Source organism: Thunnus maccoyii, chromosome 2, assembly GCF_910596095.1.
Source record: "Thunnus maccoyii chromosome 2, fThuMac1.1, whole genome shotgun sequence".
In the NCBI taxonomy this organism is placed as follows: domain Eukaryota; kingdom Metazoa; phylum Chordata; class Actinopteri; order Scombriformes; family Scombridae; genus Thunnus; species Thunnus maccoyii.
In genome coordinates, this window is record NC_056534.1 from 5,138,821 (window position 1) to 5,154,213 (window position 15,393).

General features: G+C 39.7%; 1 protein-coding gene across 1 annotated transcript in view; it reads right to left on the reverse strand.

The window, feature by feature from the left end:
- Nucleotides 1-13,140, reverse strand: part of LOC121912934 — a 183,518-nt gene extending 170,378 nt beyond the window's left edge. Inside the window, exons 1-4 of the mRNA XM_042435513.1 lie at nt 13,032-13,140; nt 12,776-12,863; nt 12,623-12,680; nt 12,234-12,338 (exon numbers count right to left, since the gene is read on the reverse strand). Coding sequence (XP_042291447.1) covers nt 12,234-12,338; nt 12,623-12,680; nt 12,776-12,813 — 201 coding nt within the window. The 5' untranslated portion in view covers nt 12,814-12,863; nt 13,032-13,140. The remainder of the gene's footprint in view (nt 1-12,233; nt 12,339-12,622; nt 12,681-12,775; nt 12,864-13,031) is intronic.
- Nucleotides 13,141-15,393: the final 2,253 nt, after the last annotated feature.

Below are 15,393 nucleotides of genomic sequence, written 5' to 3' on the forward strand. Positions count from 1 at the left end.
TTTAGGATTAGAGTTGTTATGCAAAATGTTATTTTAAATGTATACATAATAAATCACTTTTGAAGAATCCTGATTGGCTTCCTGGTTTGCACCTGTCCTGGCTCACAAAGCTCATTAAGTCTGTTCAGAACAGAGACATCAAACTGGAAACATCACATTCACACCATGTGCAGTATACTATATATTATCACATATCAAATTGAAACATAATATCGGTTTTATCACACTTTGCTGAATGTCATATTATCCAGGTATCGCTGAGGCTGAATAAACAGCCAGTTTCCACAAAAAATGTAATTAGAAACTTAATTTCAGTTCTCTTTCACTGCTGCAGAGGGCGACAGTGTGCAGAAAAGTTTCAGCTTTAAAGGACAGGTTCACATTTTTTCAAGTCTGTCTCAAAACAGCAGTCAGGTGCCCATATGAACATTGAAACAGGTGTTGCTCGCTGTAATCATTCCTCCTGTTCATACTGACCATTAGAAGATCTCGTCCTAATGCTCTTACAATGTAAGTGATGGGGGACAAAATCCACAGTCCTTGTTTTGACCAAAATCATATTTAAAAGTTTATCTGAAGATAATATGAGACTTCAGACATCTGAGTTAGTCCAAAAAAAGTGGATATGTTCTACAGTTACAGTCTTTTTAGTAAGAAATGTTGCCTTTGTGTCTCGATGGACAGTGTTTTCTGTTTCATAATTTCTTCAAATAAAATTTTAAATACATTTTTGCACAGAAGGAGGACTGTGGATTTTGTCCACCATCACTTACATTTAAAGTGCATTATGAAGGGATCTCTATGGTTAATATGAACAGGATGAATGATTACAGCAAGAAAATTATGGTTTGAGATGTTGCTAAAATGAAGATGCACAGACAGTTTGTATTGAAGAAGATCTTAATTGTCATGTGAGCTGTTTATATCTGAAACTGAAGCTCTAACTGTAATGTTTAATGAATTTAATGTCAAGAGTAAACAGATTAAGATGCAACTCAATCATAAAAAGTGAAAAGTACTAAAAGTAAATTTAAATGTGTCTAAACAATCAGTGATTGATGGTAAAATGTTGTTTCAGGGTTGTGATTCAGTATCTCTGATGTTTCACTGTCCTCTAGTGGTGAAGCTTCAGTGTTGCAGATTCAGGCTTCATCACTGATGATGTGCTCTGTGTTACAGTCAGAATGATGGTGAATGAGTGAGTTTCCAACTGCAGATGTAAAACATTTTGTCATCTGATTTACACATAGACTTCTGTATCATGTTTTGATGTACTTTGCTTTTTACTTGTTTCTTAATACTTACAATAGACATTGTGCTCATCATGTGACTTCTTACATCCCATACTGATGCAGTACATCTCTTTGAACTCATGGTGGTGTATTCAGTGTCTTAACATGCACTAGAAGTGTGAAGAGATGCATCAAACCAAATGTCACACATCCGTCACGTGTCATGTTTTTTCTTTAGACACTGAACTGTGCGCACACTTAAAAAGAGTAAGATAATAAAAATGTCTCATTATTTCTCTTCTCTCTTTATTTAAGAGGTCAAAACACTGGTCTGTTATTCTCTCTAACATAGATTATATTAAGTCTTTGAAAACAGTAAAACTTGGTTTTAACTTATGTGTTTCCTGGCATTTGGCTCCTCATGAATATTCATAATTCTAAGAAAGAGGAAGTCAATCAAGTGTTTTAACATCCTGATATGTGACTTCTGCTCACAGATCACAGAGGACGAGCATCTTAACAGACAACGTCCTTCTCTGATGTAAGTAGAATAGTTTACTGACTAGTTTTATGACTATTACATGTTCTTTACATTATTTGATGTATTTTATTGTCTCTGAAGCCTCACAGAGAGATGAGAGGAGCAGCTATGAGTTTAACAGCAGCAGCGAGTGGATTTGTTGTCTTCCTTCTCTCTGTGTCAGGTACTGTATATCTACATTTACATTGTAGGACATTTAGCACACTTATTCAGAGCAGCATGAAGTCATTTTAAGAAAGTAAATATAAAATATCCCAGATCAGCACTTTTCTAGGTTTGATGTATGTGTGATGCAGTATGATGAGTAACTTTTAAACTCTACAACACCAAATATTCACTTCTGTTTATTTTTATACATGCATATGCATATATACATAGTTCTATGACGGTACAGCAATGCACTGAGAATTTCATCTCATCATGATGTTTTAAATCTGTTTGGTAATTTCTGCACTCTGTACTGTAGAGCTGGACAACTGTTTTAGCTGTTACAGTTATAACAGTTGTCCCTCCATGTGAAAACTTGTTGTCAGCTATTTTATTTGCTGCTTTCAGAAGTTTCCATCATGTCATGTTCTGCATTTCTCTGTGGTTTTCACACTTAACTCAGCAGCAACTTGACCAAAGAACTAACAGAGAGGAAACTAACCAAGACAACCACAGACTGTCTAATGATTCATTTCCTTCTTCTTTTCCTGTTCAGTAAAACTGCATTAATGTTCACAGGTTCAATACATTCTTGTTCCTTCACTGCACTTTCAGACTGTACGATGTTCTGTCTCAGTGCACAGAGAAATTAACTGTAAACAGCAACTAAAACTGTTTCTTTATACTGTAAATTCAAAGAAACCAGTTTGTCTTTGGACTTTTATACTCCTGTGTTCACCCAGGCTTCATTCAGAAATAAAAGTCAAAGTTAAAATTATTTTTAACAAGAATTATGAAGAAAATTATAAAGAAAATGAACATAAGAGACACATTTCAGGTGTTCAACTTTAGCTTTTTTAAAATTACGACAAACAAGCTGAACAACAGTAAAAACTTGCAGAATGAATGGACTAAAGCTGAAACACTCAGCAGTAACAAATGATAAAATATGATAAACAACTGATAAAATACTGTATTCCACTTCAGTTCTAGTTAGATTGATGCACTATGAGGAGCTTTGAATGACAATGACTGCAGATAAAATCATATTGATGTCATGATCCACTTTGTCTTATTCACTGATTCTTAACTTGTTATGAATCTGATTGTGGTTTCTGATGTGCTCTGTGTTACAGTGGTACAGGGTCAGAATGACTGGAGCGTGAATTATACTTCTACTCAGATCTATGCCTTAAAAGGATCAACAGTGGACATAAACTGCACCTACAGATACCCATCCAGAATAAATGACCATGATACTGAAGTTGAGAGAACATTCTGGTTCATTAAATTGAGTGATAATTGGTCACTAAGTTCAGTGACTCTGACCTGTAGCAGTGATGCTGATCTTTATTGATGTGAAATGTGAGTGAAACATCTTATTTAAAAAGTAAAAAACTGCTTACACTTGTAAACATCTTTGCACTTTAACCAAAAAGCATTTTGCAGATCATGCGTGTTTTCTTCTGCTGTAAAAGTATGGCGAGATATTTTGAAACTAATGAGATGATGGTTAAAAATTACAGACAATAACAACAAAATAAGCACTCACAAGACAGTTCACAAGCCGTGCGGAGCAACAGGAGACAGCAAAACGTTAATACTATAATAAATATGAGTTCAAACAGAGGCCAGAATTTATGTGGGATAAATGTCAAAGACCTCTGAATAACTGACACCAGACCACAAAAGTATCAGGCAAAATGACAATCTTTATTAAGTTAACACCAATAAGAAAAGGTCTTTGGAGTTTCACTAGATAGGATAGTTATGCCACTTGAGTGGAAGTCAGGGCTGGCTACCCTATAAAAATACACACCACCATCCAGAGATGCAACACACATCAGGGATAAAAGCACATCACAACAAACTTCAGGAAATGCCCACCACACTGCACACAGTGGAGTCACACGTCTACTTTAAGAAAGAGGGTGAGGCCAATACAAAACCTCCCCCCGCTGGGACCCAACTCAACCCCACCCAGCTTCTCTCCTGTCCCCACGATAATAAAATACAAATAGAGAGTACACAATACATACAAGTTAAAATATATACTAAACTTGCATGGTCGACGAGACCCCCCCCGGGTTCTGAGCTTGTGGCACCGTCCAACTCCCTGGGGAACCACTGCTCCGTCGGATGGCGCAGCAGATGAAGAGGCAGGGAACGGCGGCGTGCTGGAGGCGGCAGCAAGGTTGGAGAGCAGCGGTGGCTTGCGCTCCTAAAGCCCCAGCCCTAACGAACTAAAGGAGGCAGCAGACCTCCCCTCCTAACACAGGAACTCACTAACCCCCTATCGTACCTGGCTTCGTCGCCGGCAGCCCTAAACAGCTGCGAATGACACCCTCTCGCTCCCGGAATGAATGCAGCCACACCGCACAGAAGCTCGCTCCCCAGACCTACACACATGAATGCCCGGCTCTTCCCTTCCCCTTTTCCAGAGTCCAACAGCTGCGCAATCAGTCACACCTGACCACTCAATAGTTCATCACTTGTCAGTCCAATCAAGGTATCTTCACCAATTCACATCACACTTTCCCCTCTCCTAATGAAAAAGACTCGTCCCCAAGTCACTGCACTGTACTGATAGGTGTTGATGACATATGTTACCTTGGTGGCAGTATAACCATTAGGTTGTATATTGTAGGTAGTAAAAAGAAGTGGGGAATAAGCCGTGACTCGTGACCACGAGGGACTAAATAAAGAAGCTAGCCTTTGCTAGTATAATGTTCCAACCGGAGTATTTATTGATAATAGAGGAACATTACATGGTACCAGGACGGGATTCATTTTTTTTTGGGAGAAAGGAGTGACACAAGATGATGGATGCACTTAAACCGCCAAGTCAGTTGAACTGACTGGAAACATGGATGCAAATTGGAAGGCTTTTAAGCAGCAATTTCTGCTGTATCTTTCGGCTGTCGGAGTGGATCGATGGCCAGATGAGAGAAAAATAGCCATGCTGCTCACTGTCGCCGGCACAGACGCCATAGAAGTCTTCAACACTTTTGTGTTTGCTCAACCCGAAGACAGAGACAAGTTTGAGGAGGTTTTGAAAATGTTTGATGAGCACTGCTTGTCGAAGAAAAATGAAACCTATAAACGGTATGTCTTTCGCTCACGTGTGCAGCACCAGGGAGAGACATTTGATAATTTTTTCACAGACCTCAAGCTAAAAGCACAGACTTGCAATTTTGGTGATCTCAGAGACTCTATGTTAAGGGATCAGATCTTGTTCGGTACAAAGGATAAGAAGCTCCGAGAGAAATTGTTGAGAGAAACAGAGCTCACGTTGGGAAATGCTATCAAAATATGCCAAGCCAGTGAGCTAGCCCGCCAACTCGTGCTGACTTTTAATGAGCCTACTTTGGGTGCAGCAAGCCAAGATGGGGACGCAGTGCATGCCCTGTCAGTAAAAGAGAAACAGCGGGACAAATTCAAGTTCAAAGACAAAGAGACATTTTCCTGTAAGAGATGCGGTGAAAAACATAAAGTGAGACAGTGTCCTGCTTATGGAAAAACATGTGCAAAGTGTAAAGGAAAACATCATTATGCAAAAATGTGTTTCTCCAAGGATGTGAAAAAAGGACATCAAGTACACACTGTAACAGAAACGGATGACAGTGATGATTTGAGTGAAACATTCTTCATCAAGACAGTGTCAAGTGAAGATGATGATACTGGACAGACAGTGAGTGCAGTGCAAAGTGATAAATGCATGGCACCACTGTTAGTCAATGAGACAATTGTGACATTTAGGATTGACACAGCAGCCAAAGCTAACTTAATTAATGGGACTGATGTTGAGGCACTCAAGGTTAAGCCAAAAATAATCAACACCAGAGTAACACCACTGAAGGCATACAATGGTCAGCCGATTGAGACAAAAGGAAGATGCAGACTTAATGTGACATTGAAAGGCAAGCAGTACAACCTACTGTTTGTAATTGTGCCAAAAGGACATGAATCACTCCTAAGAGACAAAGCCTAAGAGGGCCTAGGTTTGGTTAAGAGGGTCTATCAGATAAACAGTGAAGACAACATGGACAAATGCAATCAAGAATCAAACTACACACAGTGTGAAGGATCGGCGGACATTGTAGAACAGTTTCCCTCTGTCTTTAAAGGACATGGAATATTACCACACACCTACAAAATCTAACTCAAGAGTGAGACCAAGCCTGTAGTGCATGCACCACGGAGGGTGCTGGCACCACTTCGAGCTGGTTTGAAAAAAGAGCTGGACAGAATGACGCAGCTGGGTGTCTTGTACCAAGAAAAGCAGTGGTGAGTTACGAGTCTGTCTTGATCCTAAAGATTTAAAAGAGAACATCAAAAGAGAACACTACCCTATACCAACACGGGATGAGATTACCAGTGAGATGACAGGTGCTAAATACTTCAGTAAGTTGGATGCGTCACAGGGATTTTGGCAGTTGAAGCTAGACCCAAAAAGTAGTAAGTACTGCACCTTTAACTCACCGTTTGGGCGCTACTGTTTTCTGCGGCTCCCATTTGGCATAATCTCAGCGCCAGAGATCTTTCACAGAGCGATGGAGTCCATAATAGAGGGTCTGGAGGGTACAAGAGTGTACATTGATGACCTGGTGGTTTGGGGAACGACATGCCAGCAACATAATGAAAGACTGAAAAAACTCCTTCACAGAGTGAAACAGAGTGGACTAAAACTGAACAGGAAAAAATGTCAGTTTGGTGTCACAGAGATGACTTTCTTGGGTGGAACCTGATCATTCAAAAGTGCAGGCTATACTGGACATGCCGCCTCCCACTGATAAAAAAGGAGTTCTGAGAGCCATGGGAATGATCAACTTCCTTGGAAAATTCATCCCACATCTTTCTTCCAAAACAGCATGTCTCAGAGAGTTGCTCCACCACGACAAGGAGTTTGAGTGGACTGCTAGACAGGAAAAAGAGTGGAAAATACTGAGGGAAACCTTAGCCACAGGACCAGTCCTCCTATTCTTTGACCCCTCAAAGCCAACAAAGATCTCCACCGACGCCTCAAAAGATGGCTTAGGAGCTGTTCTGCTTCAAGCTACGGGAGACAAATGGCAGCCTGTAGCATATGCCTCAAGATCAATGACTGAAACACAGCAACGCTATGCTCAAATCGAAAAAGAGACTTTGGGTTTGTTGTTCGGATGTAGTAAGTTTCACAGTTATGTCTATGGTTTGCCGACCTTTACAGCAGAGACTGATCACAAACCACTGATTTCAATCATAAAGAAAAACCTGAACGACATGTCCCCTAGAATCCAGCGCATGATGATGAAACTCCAGCGATATGATCTTGAGTTAATCTACACACCAGGAAAATACATAGTGCTTGCAGATACATTGTCGAGGGCACCAGCACCTAGCAGCAGCGCTGTGGATGGCTCCACGGCGGATGATGTTGAAACGCATGTCAGCATGGTGACGGCTTCGCTTCCCGTATCTGATGTGATGTTAGAGCGTATTGCACATGAAACTGCAAAGGACCCTATGCTGCAGAAGGTTAGCCACCTTATTCACGATGGCTGGTCTAAAGGAAACTGCCCACAGTACTATCCAGTACGTGCTGATCTGAGTGTGACCAATGGCCTTGTGCTGAGACAGAACAGGATTGTCATTCCTCAGTCCATGCGCCATGACATGCTTCAACGTATACATGAGGGACATCTCAGCATAGAGAAATGTAAACGGAGGGCCAGGGAAACAGTCTATTGGCCAGGGATCAATGTGGATATTGAGAACATGATAGGAAGATGTGACACATGTTTCAGACATCATTACAAACAGACAAAAGAGCCGATGCTCATCATGGAGCAACCTACAGCTCCATGGCAAAAAGTGGGAACTGATCTATTCCATCTGCATGGCAAGGACTATGCTTTGGTTATAGACTATTTCTCAAACTATCCTGAGGTAGCACAGCTCACTAGTACATCTGCACAGTCTGTTATAACACACTTGAAAAGTTTCTTTGCCAGGCATGGCATTCCTCAGTGTGTGGTTAGTGACAATGGACCCCAGTACAACTGTGTGGAGTTCAAAGAGTTTGTTAAGCAGTATGGATTTCAGCACACTACCTCTAGCCCACTGTATCCACAGGCAAACAGACAGGCTGAAAAGGGATTCCAGATTGTCAAAAGGCTGTTTAAAAAGGCAAGAGATGGTAGAGCTGACCCATATCTGGCTTTGCTCAGTTACCGGACAGCAGCATTGGAGTGTGTTGCATCACCTGCTGAGCTTCTCTGCCACACATTTACAGGGAAAATAACACAGACAACACTAGCCAACTGGCTAACAAGCGAATCAAACTGAAATTCAAACAGAAAATGGACTATGACAGAACAGTGAGGAGACTGGAACCCCTTCATGAGATGGATGTTGTGAGAATCGAGGATCCTGATGCTTGGACCAGAAAAGCAACTGTCCTCAGTGAAGTGGGTCCCAGGTCCTACACTGTTAGGACAGAGAATGGACAAGTGTTAAGGAGAAACCGGAGGAGTCTGCTGAAGACTCAGGAGAACATTGAAGAACATTCTCAGGACACTGAGTCAGGACAGAGTGCTAGTATGACTCCAGACTTGCAACACACTGTGTCTCCTACTACACCATTTCCAGTACTGGATGCTCCAGTTTTGAGATGATCTAATAGAGCCAGGAAACCACCTGACAGACTCATAGAACAAGGGTGAAATACTAAAGATGTACAAATCATAATTGAAAAGAAAAAATCAAAGACAGAAAAGCAGAGAAAGAAAACATGTTGACAAGTTTGCATGATGTTTTATGATTTCTTACATATTGGACATGGGTGACTGTTATTGTTATGTCATGTGTACCCAGTGTATTTGGTGTTGAAGGAAAGTAAAGCTAAAAAAAAAAGTATATACAATTTTCTTTACATTATATTTTTTACATGATATTTTGAATTATAGCCAGAATGTTAACTTACTTGCAGACCTTAAGTGCTGTATGTGTTCATGTTATAAAAGTATGTTACATTAACCTTCTTAGGAAAGGGGATGTACTGATAGGTGTTGATGACATATGTTACCTTAGGGTGGCAGTATAACCATTAGGTTATATATTGTAGGTAGTAAAAAGAAGTGGGGAATAAGCCGTGACTCGTGAACACGAGGGACTAAATAAAAAAGCTAGCCTTTGCTAGTATAATGTTCCAACCGGAGTATTTATTGATAATAGAGGAACATTACATGCGCTATCATCTGGTAATCTTGCAACCAAACAGATGGCCTCCAGTGACGTAGGGGGCGACCACCAGAACTACGCTGACCATTGGACACTGGTATCTTCACCAAATAAAGAAGCTAGCCTTTGCTAGTATAATGTTCCAACCGGAGTATTTATTGATAATAGAGGAACATTACATGCGCTATCATCTGGTAATCTTGCAACCAAACAGATGGCCTCCAGTGACGTAGGGGGCGACCACCAGAACTACGCTGACCGTTGGACACTGGTATCTTCACCAGTTCACATCACAATATTAATAATTTCTTGATCTTATAATTCATAACTGTCTCTGATAATTATGAATTATTACTAATAACCAAACACACTCCTACCAGTCCCAATAGATTCAATTCTGTACTGACCTTTAAGGCCTAAAACATTTCTGGTTTCCACTCAGCAAGTTGTTCTTTACATTTAAATTCACTTTGCAGCCTCATGTATTTTATTATCTTACTTCTTTTGAGTGTACGCACAGTTCAGTGTCTAAAGAAAAAAAGATGACATGTGACGGACGTGTGACAGTTGGTTTGATGCATCTCTTCACACTTCTACTGCATGTTAAGACACTGAATACACCACTTTGAGTTCAAAGAGATGTACTGCATCAGTATGGGATGTAAGAAGTCACATGCTGAGCACAATGTTTATTGTAAGTATTATGAAAAAACATCGAAAGCAAAGTACATCTGCAGTTGTAAACTCACTCATTCACAATCATTCTGACTGTAACAGAGCACATCATCAGTGATGAAGCCTGAATTTGCAACACTGAAGCTTCACCACTAGAGGACAGTGAAACATCAGAAATCAGTTCTTCTATTGCGTAAAGATGCATCAATGTTCTCTACAATTCATCTCTTTGACCTGTGAACCATGACGCAGTTTTACTGAAGAGGAAAAAAGCTGAATATTGAGGGCAAAGATAAGAAATATATTTTCTTGGTTCTGTTGGATTAAATGTGTACTAAGATGTTAAATTTGGGGAAAACATTAAAAATGACATACCTACATCTTGAAAACAATTTATCATCCATCACTGATTGTTAAGACATTTAAATTTACTTTTAGTACTCTTCACAAAATACAGTCCTCCTGCAAGATGCATGCAAGATGACGTTTCTCATTAAAGCTGAACCTTTCCGCACACTGTCGCCCTCTGCTGCAGTGAAAGGGAACTGAAATTAAGTTTCTAACTACAGTTTTTGTGGAAACTGGCTGTTTATTCAGCCACAGCGATACCTGGATAATGTGACATTCAGCAAAGTGTGATAGAACCGAGATTATGTTTGAATTTGATGTGTGAAAATATACAGTATACTGCACATGGTGTGAATGTGATGCTTCCAGTTTGATGTCTTTGTTCTGAACAGACTTAATGAGCTTTGTGAGCCAGGACAGGTGCAAACCAGGAAGCCAATCAGGATTCTTCAAAAGTGATTTATTATGTATACATTTAAAATAACATTTTGCATAACAGCTTTAATCCTAAATATCTGTAATATAGAAAAAGGAAAAAGGAGTAAAGTACAATAATATAGCCTGCATTACCTCAGACAGAACACTCAATATACATAAACACAGTTATGAGTCACACACACCTGCTGCTACTGAAAACGTCCACATCATCCTCTACAGTCTCTCTCTCCAGTCTACAGCATTTTTACATTTAAAATTACATTTCACATAACAGCTCTAATCCTAAATATCTGTAATATAACGAACTCTACAGAGAAAAAAATAAGCTTACATTCTTTCAGACAGAACACTCAGTAAATTATAAATCAATTGAGTCACACACACCACCTGACATTCAACTGATCTAAACAATCAATCATGTTTGACACATCGACATGATTCAGTTCAAGCTGCCATCAGCACATTCTTCTCAAACCTTCTGCTACATGCTGTTACTGACTGTCTGTGCTGCTCACTTCTACCTGCTGCTGCTGCTGAAAACTGAACATGAAAACGTCCACATCATCCTCTACAGCCTCTCTCTCCACTGTCATATTTCACTGTTGTACTACTTTCTGCTTCCATCAGGTGAGTCCAGCCTCTGGTTCAACTGCATCACAACAAAATCACACGAAATTTCAGTGAGTTACTTCTTGTAACTGTAACAATGAATCTAATGTCGGCCTGTTTTTCTCCTTTCAGGAGGCTCCAACCTGACTGGACTTTACTCCAGGTTTTTGTAGATCTCTGTGTCTTCTGTCTGTGCTGCAGCGACGACCTTCAAGTCTGAGACGTTCTCATACACAGAAGAGTCCAGCTGATGGGGAGAGATGACAATTAAAGACTCAGTGAGCCTCATTCATACAATTTACATAGAGTTAGACATTTTTAATGATTTGTAATACTAATAATAATAATAATAATGATAATAATAAAAATGCTTCAGACTAAATTCTGTGTCGACCTTTAGGGCCTAAAACATTACTGACTTCTACTCAGCAAGTTGTTCTTTACATTTAAATTCACTTTATGATTTCATGTTGATAGTAAAATGTGTTCTAGTGCATTTATAAGCCAAATCATCATAATTGTATTATAGTGTAAGTTTTGTCAATAAAGTCTCTCTCCTTGTCGGCCTGTTTTTTTTCCTTTCATGATGCTCCAACCTGACTGGACTTTACTCCACGTCTTCCTGCTCCTCTGTGTCTTCTGTCTGCTGCAGCGACGACCTGCAAGTCTGAGACGTTCTCATACACAGGAGAAGAGTCCAACTGATGGGGAAAGATGACAATATACGACTCAATGAACCTCATTCATGCAATTTGCATACTGTTAGAATTATTAAAATATTTTTAATATTAATGCTTCAGACTAAATTCTGTGTCGACCTTTAAGGCCTAAAACATTACTGACTTCTACTCAGCAAGTTGTTCTTTACATTTAAATTCACTTTATGATTTCATGTTGATAATAAAATGTATTCTAGTGCATGTATAAGACAAATAATCATAATTGTATTATAGGGTAAGTTTTGTCAATAAAGTCTCTCTCTCTCCTTGTTGGCCTGTTTTTTCCCTTCATGATGCTCCAACCTGACTGGACTTTACTCCACGTCTTCCTGCTCCTCTGTGACTTCTGTCTGCTGCAGCAACGACCTGCGAGTCTGAGACGTTCTCATACACTGGAGAAGAGTCCAGCTGATGGGGAGAGATGACAATATACGACTCAATGAACCTCATTCATGCAGTTTGCATACTGTTAGAATTATTAAAATATTTTTAATAATAATGCTTCAGATTCAATTCTGTGCTGACCTTTAAGGCCTAAAACATTACTGGTTTCTACTCAGCAAGTTTTTCTTTACATTTAAATTCCCTTTATGATTTTATGTTGATAATAAAATGTGTTGTAGTGCATTTATAAGACAAATCATCATAACTGTATTTTAGGGTAAGTTCTGTCAATAAGGTCTCTCTCTCACCTCTCTAGTCTCTACAGGTTCATTCAGTTCAGTGGTGGAGCTCAGAGTTTTCTTCTTCCTGGATTGAATCCATCAAGAATAAGAAATTTGACAAAATGAAATTCATGACTTTTATAAGAAATTTAAAGAAGGATGTTTTCTTTATTGTTTTACCTCATCCACAGACTTAAGAGAAGCAGAGGAATCAGCATCAGGACCACCAGAATCACCACAATGATACTAATTATAAATACTGATTTCCCTAAAAATTGAGACCCACAGAAAGGAGATATGGCTTATCAATAAGTGTAGTATACAAGTATGTGTATGTGCATGTCTGTGTGTGTGTGTGTGTGTGTGTGTGTGTGTGTGTGTGTGTGTGTGTGTGTGTGTGTGTATGTGTGTGTGAACATCAATGAGCATAACTTACCTGATCCAACAGTCAGATATAAGGTGGAGTTATGATGTCCTCTTCTGTTCTGGGCTTCACAGTAATAATTCCCACTGTGTTCAGGTCTGACATCAGTGATGGTGAAGATCTGTCCTGATGCTTTTGGTGAGTCTTCATTCTCCTTGTACCAGGTATAATTAGCTTCTGGGTTACCATCACTACTACAGGTCAGAGTCACTGAACTGCCCTCCACTATCTCACCAGAGGGACTCACTGACACAGAGGGAAGCTTTGGAGCATCTGGGGGGCAACATATATAGAAACCAAACAAATCAGTATTTTTCTTTGGGTTCATTTATATGCACACAAAACCAGCAGGAGGGGACCAAAGAAAAAGCAGCCATGCTAGAATCTGCCTTCAGCCTTTCTACTTTAGAACATGATATTTCTACCAGCCTGAACTCAGATGGCAGTTAATTCATAACATATTGTTAAACCCCACTTTGTATATCAGAGATTTGATTTGTTTTGTACTTACACTGGACATTAATGAATAGAGACGTAGAGTTCTCTCCATATTGATTCTCAGACTTGCAGTGGTAGATCCCGCTGTCTTCAGAGCTGATGGAGGTAAAATGATAAATTCCTTCTGGTCCTTGAGGCAGTGTTTGGTTTTCCTTGTACCAGGTGTATTTAGCTGCTGGGTTAGCATCACTGCTACAGGTCAGAGTCACTGAACTGCCCTCCACTATCTCATCAGAGGGACTCACTGACACAGAAGAGGTCTTTGGAGCATCTATAAAAGATATATTAACACAGATTATTTTAGGGTGATAATTACTACAGTGGCACATGATTTAAAAACAGCATCATGCATGTGGCAGCATCTGTAAACTGGAAGGTGGTCTGGTGAATGGATGAATAGTGGATATTGTAAATATGTTTTGCTGTCTCCTGTTGCTCTGCTTGGCTTGTGAGATGTCTTGTGAGTGCTTATTTTGTTGTTATTCTCTGTCTGTAATGTTTTAAGCATCACTTCATTGGTTCTAGACCATCTCACCATGGGACTGGAGTTGAAAATCAGCCAGCTGACTAACACAGAAATGTTGATTAATGTGCGTTGTCCTTATAAATAAATGAAATGTCTGAAAGTTTGAACTGAAGGAAACAGAACTGTTAAATTTTACTTTTACAGCAGAAGAAAACACATGATCTGCAAAATGCTTTTTGGTTAAAAAAGTGCAAAGATATTTACCAGTGTAAACATATTTGCAGCTTTGGGGCAGCTGTGGCTCAGGAGGTAGAGCGGGTCGTCCACTAATCGGAAGATCGGCGATTCAATTGCCGGCTCCTCCAGTCCATATGCCGATGTGTCCTTGGGCAAGACACTTAACCCCAATTGCTCCTGATGGCTGTGCCATCAGTGTATGAGTGTGTGAATGGGTGAATGTGATTCGTAGTGTAAAAAGCGCTTTGAGTGGTCGGAAGACTAGAAAGGCGCTGTACAAGTACAGTCCATTTACCATTTGTAAGCAGTTTTTTGCTTTTTAAATAAGCTGTTTCACTCACATTTCACATCAATAAAGATGTATTCAGATGTCCTCTTCCCCAGCTGGTTCTCAGCTGTAAAGTAATACTCTCCAGAGTCAGAGGACTGGATGGAGCTGAAGACAAGCTGTGGTTCCTTACTGAGAGGTTGAAGGTCTGGATTTACATTCTTCTTGTACCAGGTGTATTTAGCTGCTGGGTTAGCATCACTGCTACAGGTCAGAATCACTGAACTGCCCTCCACTATCTCACCAGAGGGACTCACTGACACAGAAGACGTCTTTGGAGCATCTATAAAAGATGTATTAACACAGATTATTTTAGGGTGATAATTACTACAGTGGCACATGATTTAAAAACAGCATCATTCATGAGGCAGCATCTGGAAACTTGAAGGTGGTCTGGTGAATGAATGAATAGTGGATATTGTATTAATGTTTTGCTGTCTTCTGTTGCTCTGCACGGCGTGTGAACTGTCTTGTGAGTGCTTATTTTGTTGTTATTGTCTGTCTTTAATTTTTAAGCATCATCTCATTAGTTTTAGAACATCTCGCCATGGGACTGGAGTTGAAAATCAGCCAGCTGACTAACACAGAGATGTTGATTAATGTGCGTTGTCCTTATATATAAATGAAATGTCTGAAAGTTTGAACTGAAGGAAACAGAAATGTTAAATTATACTTTTACAGCAGAAGAAAACACGCATGATCTGCAAAATGCTTTTTGGTTAAAAAAGTGCAAAGATGTTTATCAATATAAGCAGTTTTTTACTTTTTAAATAAGATGTTTCACTCACATTTCACATCAATAAAGATGTATTCAGATGTCCTCTTCCCCAGCTGGTTCTCAGCTG